The 15,539-nt window shown below is 47.1% G+C and overlaps 1 protein-coding gene across 5 annotated transcripts in view; it reads right to left on the reverse strand.

Moving 5' to 3' along the window:
* VWC2L (von Willebrand factor C domain containing 2 like) overlaps positions 1-15,539 on the reverse strand; it is a 53,700-nt gene that overhangs the window by 24,936 nt on the left and 13,225 nt on the right. For 4 of the 5 annotated variants that reach the window (XR_010368947.1, XM_064433597.1, XM_064433598.1 and 1 more), the window contains exon 3: positions 9,095-9,224. The exons of the other annotated variant lie outside the window; for it this stretch is intronic. Coding sequence is in view for 3 of the 4 variants with exons in the window: in XM_064433597.1 (XP_064289667.1) it covers positions 9,095-9,224 (130 nt within the window). In the remaining variant the exon portion in view is untranslated. The remainder of the gene's footprint in view (positions 1-9,094; positions 9,225-15,539) is intronic. 5 annotated transcript variants of the gene reach the window in all.

Below are 15,539 nucleotides of genomic sequence, written 5' to 3' on the forward strand. Positions count from 1 at the left end.
TATTGTGCTGGCCTTGGTGATAATGATTTATAGGGCGTTTACAAAGATACTGGCGTCTGTTTACGATATGTATGGTTTATGGTTTCTTCGTCCTACCCTGCATCCCAGTTCTAGCAGTATGTTTTGGGAATTTATTAGTAATTACACCCAGCTAGTTAGAGGAGGAGCAGGGAATGAGGCTTTCCAGCCTTTCCTTTCCTTCTTCTCCTTTGAATCTGTTATGTCACTTTTGGAGAATGTTCAGTTTCCCCTGAATGTTAAAGACACCATCTTTCTGGTATTTAATCTCGTAAGCTTCCTCTATATGGTCTGCAGCTTCTCTAGAATGAGGGCCGAGATGTCTAGAAGAGCTGATGAGACCCCTGACCCAGAAGTAGACCCACGTGTGGAGAATCCTGAGTGGGGTGGAAAATGGGAAAATATGGGCCAAATCCTGAAAGAATTCTCTGACCCTATAGTCTGGGACTTTCCCCATGAACAAATTCAGAACCCAGCTGAGGTGGGGAAATATCTGAAAGAGAAATATCATGATGACCCTAAGGAGAAAAGGATCATTGCAGTGAGCTGGGCCCTGGCATATGCTTATCGCACACTGCTAGATACTGTAGGGCAGCAGACAGAGGAAGGGGGGCAGGGAGATACATCATCAGCTATCCCAGTCGCTCAGGTTGCAGCCAACACCCCAGGCTCAAAGCCAGCAGCTAAACCACATAGTGAGCCTAAGCCAGCAGTTAAACCAGACAATAAGCCTCAACCAATGGCTGTTGCTACTAGCACTAGAAGTGGGAAGTGCACAGACAAGACCGATCGACCAGTGGATGATGATGATGATGATGCAGGAGAAGGACCCTCAACATTTCCTGACATAAAATCAGGAGTCAAGGCAACTGGCACAAGATCAGAAGCCAATATTGAGTCCTTCTCCCTGAAGGACCTGCGTGGCCTAAGGAAGGATTACACCCGACGATCTGATGAATCCATAATTAGCTGGTTAGTCCGTCTTTGGGATGCTGCAGGCGAGGCTACAATTCTGGACGGCACAGAAGCGAGGCATTTGGGATCCCTGTCACATGATCCTGTCATCGACCAAGGCATGATGAGGGGGGCTAACCCCCACAGCCTCTGGGCACGGGTCTTGGACAGTGTAGCACAAAGATACCTGTGTGCCGATGATCTCTACATGCAGCAAACACAGTGGAAAACCATAGAACAAGGGATTCAACGCTTGAGGGAAATGGCAGTGGCGGAGATTATATTCTCAGATGACATAACAACTAGGAACCCAGACTTGGTACCATGCACATCTGTGATGTGGCGAAAACTGGTACGACTTGGGCCACATGAATATGCATCTGCTCTAGCTATTATGAAGTGGGATGACAGGGATGAGACCGTGCTTGACATGGCAAAGAAGCTCTGAGCTTATGCAGATGCTGTACATGGCCCAACACATGCCAGAATCGCAGCGGTGGAAACACGTCTGCAGAGATTAGAAGATAAGATAGAGGAGAATCATAAGAAGCTCAGAGAGGAGATTAAAGAAAACCTTCTCCAAATCTCGGCAGTACAGATCAGAGGTTCTGGTACCCAACGCAGACGTTCCCCAGATGGAGAGAGAAGGTACACCCCACGAGCTGAGCTGTGGTTCTTCCTGCGTGATTGTGGAGAAAACATGAGGCTATGGGATGGAAAATCCACCGCTGCTCTGGCCCGAAGGGTGCGTGAATTGAAGGAAGACAGGGCTCAGAGAGGAAGTTCCACCACAAGGAAAGCAGCTCCAGTTGCCCATAGCCGAACTGCCAGGTATGATGATGATGATGACATGTCTAATCCCCTTGAAGGAACCTCTAAGACATATGCCCAAGGAAAGAAGGATAACCAGGCTTAGAGGGGCCCTGCCTCTAGCCAGGTAGAGGCTAGGGAAAATCGTGTTTTCTGGACGGTGTGGATTCGTTGGCCTGGCACATCGGAACCACAAGAGTATAAAGCTTTGGTCGACACTGGTGCACAGTGTACCATAATTCCATCAAGACACGTGGGGACAGAATCCGTTTCTATCGCTGGTGTGACAGGGGGATCACAAGACTTCACTTTGGTGGAAGCTGATGTGAGCTTGACTGGGAATGAGTGGAAGAAACATCCTATTGTGACTGGCCCAGAGGCCCCATGTATCCTGGGCATAGATTATCTGCGAAGTGGGTATTTCAAAGACCCAAAAGGACTGAGGTGGGCATTTGGGATAGCAGCTGTAGTGACAGAGGGCGTCCAGCAATTGAATACCTTGCCTGGACTGTCTGAGAATCCATCTACAGTAGGGCTTCTGAAGGGAGAAGAGCAACAGGTACCAATTGCCACTTCCACAGTGCATCGTCGACAGTATAGAACCACTCGAGATGCTGTGATTCCCATCCATAAGATGATCCGAGAGCTAGAGAGCCAAGGGGTGGTCAGCAAGACCCACTCACCCTTCAACAGCCCCATCTGGCCTGTGCGTAAATCTGAAGGAGAATGGAGACTGACGGTTGACTACCGTGCATTGAATGAAGTGACTCCACCACTGAGCGCTGCTGTGCCAGACATATTAGAGCTCCAGTATGAGCTTGAGTCCAAGGCAGCGAAGTGGTATGCCACTATTGATATTGCCAATGCATTTTTCTCCATTCCGCTGGCAGCAGAATGCAGGCCTCAGTTTGCCTTCACCTGGAGAGGTGTGCAGTACACTTGGAACCGGCTGCTCCAGGGGTGGAAGCACAGTCCTACCATCTGCCATGGACTGATCCAGAGTACACTAGAAAAGGGTGAAGCTCCAGAACATCTACAATATATTGATGACATCATTGTATGGGGGAAGACAGCAGCAGAAGTGTTTGAGAAAGGAGAGAAAATTATCCAGATTCTCCTGAAAGCCGGCTTTGCCATCAAGAAGAGCAAAGTCAAGGGACCTGCTCAAGAGATCCAGTTTCTGGGAGTGAAGTGGCAAGACGGACGACGTCAGATTCCCACTGATGTCATCAACAAGATCACAGCAATGTCTCCACCATCCAACAAGAAGGAAACACAAGCTTTCCTGGGTGCCATAGGTTTTTGGAGAATGCATATTCCTGAGTACAGCCAGATCGTGAGCCCTCTCTATCTAGTCACCCGTAAGAAGAACACTTTCCACTGGGGCCCTGAACAGCAACAAGCCTTCGTCCAGATTAAGCAGGAGATCGCTCATGCGGTAGCCCTTGGCCCAGTCAGGACAGGACCAGATGTGAAGAATGTGCTCTATTCTGCAGCCGGGAACCATGGTTTGTCCTGGAGCCTGTGGCAGAAGGTGCCTGGGGAGACTCGAGGCCGACCACTGGGATTTTGGAGTCGAAGCTACAGAGGGTCTGAAGCCAACTATACTCCAACAGAGAAGGAAATTTTAGCAGCCTATGAAGGAGTCCAAGCTGCCTCAGAGGTAATAGGCACCGAAGCACAACTCCTCCTGGCACCCCGACTACCAGTACTGGGGTGGATGTTCAAAGCAAAGATTCCCTCTACCCACCATGCCACCAGTGCTACATGGAGTAAGTGGATTGCTCTCATAACACAGCGCGCCCGTATTGGAAAGCTGAATCGCCCTGGGATTCTGGAAATAATTACAAACTGGCCAGAAGGTGAAAACTTCAGTCTCACTGATGAAGAGGAACAAGAAGTGACACGTGCTGAAGAAGCTCCTCCATATAACCAACTGCCAGCGGAAGAAACACAATATGCTCTTTTTACTGATGGTTCCTGTCGCATGGTAGGAATGAATCGGAAGTGGAAAGCAGCTGTATGGAGCCCCACACGACAGGTTGCAGAGGCCACTGAAGGAGAAGGTGGATCAAGCCAATTTGCCGAACTCAAAGCTGTTCAACTGGCCTTGGACATTGCTGAAAGAGAGAGGTGGCCAAAGCTCTACCTCTATACTGATTCATGGATGGTAGCCAATGCTCTGTGGGGATGGCTGGAGAGGTGGAAAGAGGCTAATTGGCAGCGTAGAGGAAAACCAATTTGGGCTGTTGAAGAGTGGAAAGACATCGCTACCAGGGTAGGGAGGCTACCTGTGAAGGTCCGCCATGTAGATGCCCATGTGCCCAAGAGTAGAGCCAATGAGGAGCACCAAAACAATGAGCAGGTAGACCAGGCTGCAAAGATAGGGGTGTCCAAGATAGACCTAGATTGGGAGCACAAGGGAGAGTTATTCCTAGCTCGATGGGCCCATGATGCCTCAGGCCATCAGGGTAGAGATGCCACCTATAAGTGGGCACGAGACCGAGGGGTGGATTTAACCATGGACAGTATTTCTCAGGTTATCCACGACTGTGAGACGTGTGCTGCCATCAAACAGGCCAAGAGGGTGAAGCCCCTATGGTATGGTGGGCGGTGGTCCAAGTACAAGTATGGGGAGGCCTGGCAGATTGACTACATCACACTGCCCCAGACACGCCAAGGCAAGCGCTACGTGCTCACAATGGTAGAAGCCACCACAGGGTGGTTGGGGACCTATCCTGTGCCTCATGCTACTGCCCGTAACACCATCCTGGGCCTTGAAAAGCAAGTCCTGTGGAGACATGGTACCCCGGAAAAAATTGAGTCAGACAACGGGACTCATTTCAAGAACAGCCTTATCAGCACCTGGGCCAGAGAACATGGCATTGAGTGGGTGTACCATATCCCCTACCATACACCAGCTGCGGGAAAAGTAGAAAGGTACAATGGGCTGCTAAAAACCACCTTAAAAGCCTTAGGTGGGGGATCTTTCAAAAATTGGGAGCAGCATCTGGCAAAGGCCACCTGGTTAGTTAATACCCGAGGCTCTACTAACCGAGTGGGCCCTGCCCAATCAGAGCCTTTGCATAGAGTAGATGGAGACAAAGTCCCAGTGGTACATGTCAGGGGTTTGTTAGGGAAGACAGTTTGGATCAATCCTGCCTCGAGTACAGACAAACCCATTCGCGGGGTTGTTTTTGCTCAGGGACCAGGTTGCACATGGTGGATAATGCAAAAAGATGGAAGAACACGATGTGTACCTCAGGGAGATCTGATTGTTGGGTGAGAACCATGTATAAATATCACTGTTTGCTGAATGTTGCCACCATTGTCTGTGTATAGCTGTATATTAGATGTATAATGTATGTGTTTGTAGAGTTAGAATATATATATTAGTTTTAGTAGTAAGGTGACGATATGGGGATAAGGGGTGGAATGTCCTGGGTTGACTATATGATGCTTTTATCCCCAATCGTCTTGTTCTGTTTATACTGAATAATAAGTTTTACACCTTTAAGACTCTCTTCCAGACAGTGAGGAGGGGAGGGAAGAAGCGCGCAGTTTGTTTTCAGACTGCTCTCACTCCTCCACATTCCTGCTCCTGGACTGTGTTGTCTGCGGATGGACAGACAGCCGGACAGAGCTCCTTTTTTCCCTTTTTCTTGCTTTTAGTTAGTTTTAGCTAGCTGAGGCAAAGAAGTTCTCTGCATTGTGATTTTTTTCCTTTTTTCTTGGACCTGTTCAAGCCTGCTCTGGACTGAACACCCAGAAGAGCACCGGCAGCTCCACCTGTGGCCCCCTGGCCGGGCCTGGGCCGCGGCGTTTCCAGCACCAGAGAGACTGATCAGAGACTGAGTGAGCCGAGCTGCAACCTGGGGAGGGGACTGTTCTGAGTTTGCTTTCTTTGGAGCAGTGAGAAGTTTTATTGTTAATATTGTTTGGTTTCTATTGTTTAATAAACAGGTTTCTTTCCACTTTTCTCCAAGGAGATATTTTCTCCCGAACCGGTTGGAGGGGCAATTGAATCTGCTTTTGTAGAGAAGCCCCTTTGGGGGTTATCTCCCAAACTTGCCCTAAACCAGGACAGCTCTTCTGTTTGTCAGTCTGAAATTACAACCACAGGGACCAAAATCTTTTCATCACACCAGAACACGGCACTGTGTCTTCACCACTTCGGCAGAAGACAAAAGCTACTGAATGGAAGGAAAAAAATAAATTTAAAAAGGGGTGTTTCAGTCATTTAAGTGAGTCTGTCAGCTTGTGTTATCTTCACGCATTTGTGAAACTGAGCTTTAATTGACTGGCTGAAGTGGAGAGCTGAAAGACAAAATCTTGGTCTCGAGATGAACAGAGAGCTGCAAACACTGTGCTCCTCATTCATTAGGATGTGTCAGAGGGATTCAGGTGGGAAGGGACACAGGAATGGCTGCTACTCCCACTTGAATCTCCAGACTGTAAGGGAAAGGTGAACAGTGTGTGCCACACTCAGCCACATCCAAGAGCAGTAACAAACTCTGATCATCAGAGTCCCCACGACACAGGAGCTGCCTACCAATTTCTATCACTGTGGGAATCACTTCATTACATTGTGAAGACACAGCCAAAACTGCCAGCTTGGCCCAGCTATAAGCCAGAGCAGCAGGAGGAGCAGAAAGCCCTTCCAGCTGAGGGGTCTCCATCCCTGCAGCCAGGCTGGGGCAGCAGGAGGGGTTCAGCTCCCCCCACAGCACCCCCATGCAGACATGCTCCTCCATCCCAAGGAACAGCCACCACCCTCCACTGGCTGAGCTGTACTGCAAGCCCCAGAGACCAGGATTCCCAAAGCATCCAGGCTGCTCTGAAAGGGATGGTGAGAATACATCCCTGCCTAAAACAGGCCTCAGATGTAGAGCTTTATGTGTATCCCCAAGAGATGAGCAAAGAGAGGAGTGATTTGGTAAAACCACGGATGAAGGCTCCTGGTTTCCCTGTGAGGGTTCCAACGACCTCACTGTGTCCCACAGTCCGTTCAGCACGCAGCTGATCTTCCTCCTGTCCTGCTGTCCTTGTCCCCACCAGCAGGAGCTGCTCTTTCCCTTTCCCCTGGTGTTTTGGGCACGCTGTTCTGGGAAGAAAGATGCCTCTCAGCCCTGGTCACCAGGGGTGTCGGGGACTGCATCACAGAAAGCCACCAACCCCCCAAAGGGGGCATGTGGTCCTGTGTCGGAACCCAGGACATCTCTCTGGATGCCCTGGATGTCTCAATGCCCTGGCAGGGGCTCGGAAACCCTGGCAGGAAGCCAAAGACACCTGGAAATTCAATCTTAATTCATGGAGCAAATTGCCAACCTGATATGAAGAATTACAGGCCACAAAAGTTTAAGTAGCATAGTAGTAGCAATCACAGGGTGAAGGGGAAAATTTTGGAGCACTGTACAGGGGGGTTTTGAACCTTGTTCAGGGGGGTTTGGAATTCTGTACATGAGAGTCAGGGGTTCCAAGGTGGAGGGATTTGGGTGTGCCCTGTCCTTCTTTCCTCTCCCTGGCATCCATGTTCAGGATGATGCTGGCATTCACAGATTGGTTTAGAGTAGAAAGTCACTGTCTAACACAGGTGACAGGTATTGGAACATTATTGTAAACATAGTATAAGTAGTTTTTAGTATAAAAGACAGCACCAGCCCGAGAGGTGGAGTGTGTGCCTTGGACCGACCTGCAGAACAGACCTTGGCAGGCCAGACAGGAAATGTCTGAGATAAAGAAATAATAAATAACCTTCAGAACGTGAACTGAAGACTTCTCGTTTCCTTCTTCGGCTGCTGGGTTGGGGAAAAGAGATTTTTAACAGAGACACACCTTGGGATCTTCCCAACCAGACCAGACCAGAGGAAATCCTGAGAGTCCTGAGGGAAATGGCCCTGGTGGGGAAATCCAGCAGCTCCTGGAGCTGTGAAAGGCCCTCAGAGCCTCAGGGATGCTCACAGGTGGGACTGGTGTGACACAGGTGGGATGTGCTGCCACTACAAAGGAGAGGATTTGGGATGGTGCTCCACACGTGACAGGAACACAGAGGCCACACAAGCTCCAGAGGTGTTTGCTGGGGTATCAATGGGTCTGTGCTCAGTGACAGGCCTGGGGACAGCCAGTCATACCCCTGTGTCACCAACCCAGGACACCAATCTTGGTGAGTGTGATGAGAAACACCCAAACACAGCTGTACACAAAGGTGGTGCACAGAGCTGGGTAACAAACCTCTCCTCTGAACTTCAGCAATAAAAACAAACCAGTGAGATTTCCTATGAACATTTTCTGCTTTCCAACAGAAACACAAAACTCAATGAAAATCTGATAAAATATTTTGGAACAAAAATACAGATACAAACCTCAGGATTTCAAGTAATATTTATGGTGTAATTTTCCAAACATTTTTTAATTCTTCAAGTTCCTTCAGTAAAAGTATTTTATGTTTCCAACTCTTTGCCTTTACTCTGTCTTACAGAGCAGAAAATGTGTTGAAAATGTTATTTCTTTACCAACATTTTCATTTAGGTACAAAAGCAACCATTACTCTTATCCAGCAGCAGTGATGTATGTAAGAGCAAATATATACGGATAGTGAATTCTAAACACAAGGAGATGAATCCAAGTAGCCATTTCTTACATGCTTAGAAAGCTGTGAAAAGCTTTATGTGCAGCTGCCTTACCTTTTAATCTGTCTTCACATCTACATTAGGAGAAAGGTGCTTTTTCACAGATGTATGTGAATACAGGCTGTGGTACAAGACCCAGGAGGCCTTTTTGGAAACAGATTTATTTTCCAAAGAGGTACTTTCAGTCATTTCAAAACATTCCTTGAAAGTATTGATGAATCTAATCCATGGAATCACCTCAGCAGGACAATGAGGGCCAGTGCTACACAGAGACTCCAGCACACAACTAACAATGTTCTGGGCTTGGTGCGTGTCTTACTGGCCACAGGAAAAGTTCTGCCATCGATTTTGGTGAGTTTTCCCTTGGCCTTAGACAATAACCATTGGTTTGTTAATGCACGGACAAAGGCCCCTCTTTTCTCATGTATTTGATTCTCTGTTAGACTAATTTTGAGAAAATAACAAAGAAATGAAACAACAATCACTGACATCAGGACTCAATCCCATAAAACCTTTGTCAAGCCAGCCATTCCATCTCCTTCAAGGAGAAGACACAGGCCAGGAAGGGCAGCTTACATTTTCAGCCCAACACCAGGAGAAGGACCAGCCCATGCCGATGGAAGCAAACCTCAGTCAAAAGGCTCCTTTATATCTCTATTAAAGCCAACACGGTTCTTTCTTACCATTTTTGCAGACAGGACAACACTGCTCTGGCTCATAGACCGGGTTGACGCACTCGGGGACGGCGCAGTCTGCTACAACACAGTGAACTTCATTGCTGGGCTCGCAGCGACACCATTCGCATGGCGAGGGCTAGGAACAAATCTCAAATTAGCCCATTGCCTCCCGCAGCTCACAAGTTTGCAACATTCCCATCTTGCCACAAGATAAACACATCAGCGTTCAATACCCCTTGACTGAGCCATTCATCATGGCTGATACAAGTTAACCTCTGGCACAAAGAGCAACAGCTGAAACAGGAAACCACAACATCAGAAAAACCAGCGAGCTCAGCATTGTTTTCCCACGTAGAGTGTAAGGTCTTTTAGGATTTTAGGTCCCTTTGCCAAAAAAACCTGAGCTGCAGCCTGTAGGTTGTAGCTTGCTGCACCCATCTGTTTTGTCTTACACGTGTGGCAGAAGAAGAGCAGGATTTGTGAAAGGTCCTGAGTGGTGGCTCATTCCAGGAATTTTTGTTTGTGAGCAACAGGCTCTCATAAAATACGTAAATAATTAAGAGACTGAGTAATTCTGCTGAGTAAGAGAATTCAGGATTGAAACACCCAGTTAAATGGTTTTGTTTCAGCATCATCAGTTTGGCCAGGAAGCTCTATCCACCTCCAAATTGCACAGAGTTGTTACTGTCTCAACCTTTAAAAAGCTGTGAAAATCTGCTGAAAACATAGAAAGGTCAGTGTTTTAAGATTCCCAGTGACTTATGTGTGTGCTAGTGTCATGAAATCATGGCAACAGAGCAAAGGAAGGAGAATAAGAGAGAATTGAAAGGAAAATAACTTCCTTTCAGTACCAGTAGGTTCGATATGTAACTCCCAGTTTCTCAGCATCCATCACTAACATTTCAGTGAGTAAATGTGGGCATTGGGAAAAATTCTACATTATGTGAATCTGCAGCTGTGGGAATTCCTCAATATTAAAAAGATATTACTCAATATTAGAAAATAAAGTGGGATGCAAAGAAAGAAGGATTCATCCTGAGGTATTTCAGACCTCAGGGCTGGGTCACTCATTTCTACAAGATAGATATGACCTGTGAGCCTTGTTTGTGGCTTGTAAGAAGCTCTTCAGTTCACCTCTAAGAAGCTCCATGTGTCTTGAGTCGAATAATTTATTCCCAGGAAATTTATTTCTACCTTAAAATGCACTAATTAAAGCTTCCCTTGCTTTGTCTCAGCATCTGCAGTCTATAATTCCCATCACCTCTCATTTGCTCATGGCTTTGGCAATTTAGATAAAATCAGCACTCCTTGAGCAAGGGAAGAAGTGTGTGGAGGTGGAATTCCTCTCTCTAATTATCGTTCCTCTTTCAATCCTGCTTTGATTTCTGTCTGAAGCACCAGGAATCTAAATTCATTTGACTGACATTTCTTATTCAAGGCGATTTAATAGGAAGAAACAATACAGAAGAAAACAGACAGAGCTATTTGCTGAGGGATCAATAAGAAAATTGCTGCTTTGTTTTTACTCATTTTAATCACTAATTATATGAAGCAGTAGAACTAGATCTTGTGATTTGTGGAAGCTTTCACTGACGTCTCCTCCAGGGCTTGTACCCACCCTCACTACTCCAGTGGCTGCAATGCTGAGGGATAAGTGATGCTTTTCCAGGGCTGCAGCCCAATCCATGGCTCAAAGAGGATCAGCACAAGTGGAAGCTGCCCCTGAACGACTCTGCAGCTGAGCAGATGAGACATGACACACACATCCTCTGCCTCAGCCGGGGTGGTGCAGCCTGAAAATGACACTGTAACAAAGCAGGATGCTGCCTGATGCTCAGAGCAGCTTTCCAAGTGGGAAGAGCTGTACACAATTAGAGAAGGAAAGCACACCCTGGCAGAACACAGTGAACTGATGCCTTGAGAAGGCTGACCTAGAACAGAGGCCAGACAGAGCTAAACAATAAATCAGGGATTTATTAAAAGGCCTCAATGGATGCACCTTGGGCAGCACAAGAGCCCAGCCAGAGCTGCACCCAAGATAAACCCAAAAATGACAGCAGCTCACAGGGTCTCTCACTTTTATAAGTTCTGCTCCATTTGCATATTGGAGTTAATTGTCCAGTTATAGCTTCAGGATATGAAGTCCCATCCTCTCGTTTTTCTCTCTTCAGTTCATTGTTTGTACATTTTGGGCCTGGAGCTTGTAACAGCTGTGCTTGGACAAGCTGGGAAAGGATTGTTCTGCCTGCCTGCCCTGTGAAGAGAGCTCGCCAACACTTAATATGAACCTCAGAGTTACACACTAAGGAAGCACAGAATATGAAAAATATAAAATCTAAAACTTAAGACATCATTTCCCCCCTTTAGAGGCTTGACCTAAGCTACCAGATGAAAAGGCTGCTTTGGCACGAACCAGATCTTTCCCTGCCACCTCCTCCTCCCTGCTGTATTAAGGTCAAGTCACCAGGATCTTCCTTTGGTCACTTGTCAGTGCCACTCACCATGGGGGACTCCAGCCCTCCTGCCCACTTGCTTTATGGGAGCCTTGGCACTTTCTCCCATGGGATGGGCTTTGGGATCTGATCTGCAAATCCCTGCCCATTCAGAAAGGACTGCCCCAAGCACACTGATTGAGCATTTTGAAGCTGTCATCTGCAGGCTCTGCATCCATCTATTACTTTCCCTGGTGCTGCCCTTCTTGTGGAACAATTCTGGGACATTGGCCAAAAGGTCCTCTGTCTATTGGTACAAGCAGCAGGAAGACCAGGCAGCAAAATGACAAACTGGGAGCCAGTGAAGAACAGGGAACCAGCAGAAGATGTCCTTAAGTTTGGTTTCCCAGTTTAAAGATTTATCCCCCATGAAAGAGGGGCGATTTACACTTTTGTAGCCACTGAAGTTCAAACAACAATTCCAGAAAAGGAACTCTCATCCCTGCTGAAGAAGGATACTGAAAAAACACAGGGGATTTTCTGGAGTAGGAAGGAGAGAGGACACTGTCCCACGTGAACAGTGCAAATGCTTTACCTGTGTCCCTTAAACTGATATTCTGGAAAGAGTGTGAAGATTAAAGGACCACAAAAGGTGGTAATTTACTCACTCCCCTGTCCAAGGCAGAAAAATCTCTTAGAAAACTCTCTAGGGAAGGATTTATTAGGCAGCATTTCAAGAGCTGTTGGTGCAGAAACATTCTTCTGACCACTGCCCAAAAGGAAAGGGTGCTCACAATGCGCACAACACAGATACAAGTCCACACCATTCCATGGTCCTGCACTGCTTAATATGATTTCAGAAAGGGCTCTCTCAGGAGCAAGCTGGGCCCTTCTCTAGAAGGTATCAGTCAGTAGAGCAGTTTGACTTGGTCAAACCAGTGCAAAGCACTGAAATTCTTTTTACACCATCTTCACTCCTCATGGGGGCAAGAGCAGTGACCCTCAGAGCCAGTGGGGTGATAGGTTCTTGGATGTTGTTGTCAGAGTAGGGCCAAGTCAAGCCAAGCTGCTGGGAAGCAGAGATGGCCAACATCTATCCACCATCCAAGGGCTTTTAACAGCAGCTGAAATGGGACACAGAGCACAAGGAACCTTCTCAGTCTCTGCACTGACCTAATCCACCTCTCCTTCAGCCAGTCACTTCAAAAAGAAGCAGCACAACCCATTCATAACCACCCCTAAGATCACAGCCCACAATTTCTATTTCTCTTCTGTTCTACTGATCTCAGGGAGGGACTGTGAGCCCAGGTTTGGCTGGGAGGGCAGGTTCCTCCATGGGCAGTCCTGTCTGGGATGGCCCCATCATACACCTCAGGATGGCTGGACGAAGGAGCCAGCACTCCCTCTGTTGTGTGGCTGGAAAACCTGAGTCTCAGGTGCTGTCAAATGGGAAACATCTGCAATCAGCAGAGTTTGTTAACAATGCAAGAAGGAAGGAAAATTAGAACAGAGAATAGAAAATACACACGGCTAATAAAGATTTTATGTGCATGAGCACATAATGATAAACTTGACAGACGACACAAACAAACACATGAAAAAGGCAGCAAAGGAAACAGAACGGAAAACAAGATACACCCTGAGCAGGAGAAATTGGGAAACCAACCAGGATATGGGTGTCCCACCTCCTAATCTTCACTCTTGCACCCATACTCACCAGCTCCCCACTGCTTACACTCTCTTTTTGGAAGCAAATGCCAGCAGACATAGGAATTATGAAATTATGACTGCTAACATCATCCAGCTACTCCTCTCTTACAGGGTTGGGTACCACGTGGGTCCTTCTTTAGTCAGCTACAAGGTTTCAAAAACCCACATAAATGTCATACCTCTGAGAGGTCTATTTTGTGGGCAGGCCCTCAAGTCCTCTACAAGGACTGGTGGACAGCCAGAGAGATCACACGATCAAACAGTTCTTTAGGCAATGGCTAGCCTACAATACTGATTATTGCCAAACATCAGGGACAGGTGGAGAGAAGAAAATGGAAATCTGAATTCAGAACATTTAAATCTACTCCTTTATGCTTTTCTACAACTGAAGAGATCTGAATCAAACTTTTTTTTAGACCATGGCAGCTGGTACAACCACACCAATAATTGATGCACAAAACTTCAAGATTTTAGGCCACACCTTTGCAAGAAACACCTCAGTTATCTCATTCAGCCATAGGAATTCTCTTGTTGCAAGTACTCACTGAACCTCATCTCTGTATTTCTCCCTTAGCTCATGTCTTGGCCATAGTTAAGCCAACCCTCTGCTGCCCCAAACACAGGAAAGGCTTTTCTATATCCTCACCAAGTAGGGAATATTCTCCCTGAGTGAATGGAGGAAGCACATCTGTGGTGCCATCCTATTACAAAGGTTCCGTACCTTCTCAGTGGTTTCTCAGGGGCAGCTCCTCACAGCACTGACTTCTCCTTCTTGTCCTCAGCACAGCCAACAAACTCCATTTCTCCTCACCACCAGCCAACCTGCTCTTTTATAATACCCCTCTTAACTGGATCCAGCTGTGGCCTATTAAGGGCAGGCTTGTTCTTAATGCTTGCTAATTAGCACAGCTGTAACTCTTTAGGGGTGAGATTACTTTCACCACTATCTCTAGTCTCCTACCTTCTATCTATCCACACATCTGTATCTGTGAAACATCATTTTGCAGCCCTCCTCTTGCCTGCCTGCAATCAGGATTTCTCTGTCTTTCTGTCTGCTCGTCAATCACTCTTAGCTGCTGCTACACCAACAGCTCTGGAGAGGTGGAGAGGGAGTGATTTACCTAAGACAAACTAAAACCCCTGAAGATGACATCTGACTGATCCTTTTTGTTCACCTGTTTGCTCTGTCAGTCAATAAGAAGCCATTTCCCTCACTTTTTGCTCTTCTGCCACATTTACCAGCTAACTGGTTTCCCAGTCACCCAGCTCAGGAGATGTCTCAGACCAAGTTTTAAGGCTGCAGTTCCCTGTGATCAGTTGGGATTCTTCCAGCTGGCTTTGCTCAGACTTGGGGTTTGAGGCTCATACCCCTCCAGGAGCTGGGAAAACACTGCTCATTTTCCAAGCAGCCTTCCAAGATTAAAGTGCTATTTGACACCTGGCTATTTCAAGAGCCAGTGGATCTTGTATCATTAAACTCTTACTCCTGGAGACCTTCCACTCCATTAATTTAGACACCAGCTCCTCCAGGCACGTTTAGCACAGCCACTTCCTAACACTTAGGACCTCTCCTCACTTTTCCAAGAAAAGACCTTGAATTGTATGGTATTTTCTTTGTACCTGGGTTTTCAGCCTCATGGAAGAAGATTTACATCTTTGCTGGAGCCAGGCTGCTCAAATGCTGAGATGCAGTACTCAGGATTTGTTGTGCTGCTCTCTTCCCAGAGAGTTGTTATACAAGGATGTGCCCTAATCCCATCCTGGAAGGCTTCATCTCGTTGCCAAGGTCCCATGAAGTGGTGCATAAGGAGCACGTTCCCGTGCTGCCTGACACACAACAGCCCTTCACCAAGCAGCCACAGCTCCTGCCAGACAGCTGCACAGCAACACAACTCCACAGCTATTGTAGCAGGAATACTTGACTTTTCTTCTGGGGAGCAAAATAAGTGTTTACAACCATCTAATCATGTTACAATGCACCTACTGATCGTCGTGCAGGGGCTATCCAAGTCACTAGAAGACAATCCAAGTATTTCCACTGAATAGAGTGTACCTGTTATGGGGGCCTGTGGTGTTCAGAATCAAACAGGTGAATTTACAACATAGCCAGAATCACTGGAGCAATCTGCTTGGTTGACTGGAACACAAAGAGGAGCATAAGCACAAAACTAAGCCAGTGGGCTTGATTCTGAGCCCTGGGGAAACTCAAGGAGCCATCGCATCAAATCAGAGGCAGAGGAGATACTGGGACTCTCGGAACCACTGCAAACCAAAATCAGGCATTCCAGCTCCCAGCTCCTCCTAAGAGG

This window comes from Passer domesticus, chromosome 10 (genome assembly GCF_036417665.1).
Source record: "Passer domesticus isolate bPasDom1 chromosome 10, bPasDom1.hap1, whole genome shotgun sequence".
Taxonomy (NCBI): Eukaryota; Metazoa; Chordata; class Aves; order Passeriformes; family Passeridae; genus Passer; species Passer domesticus.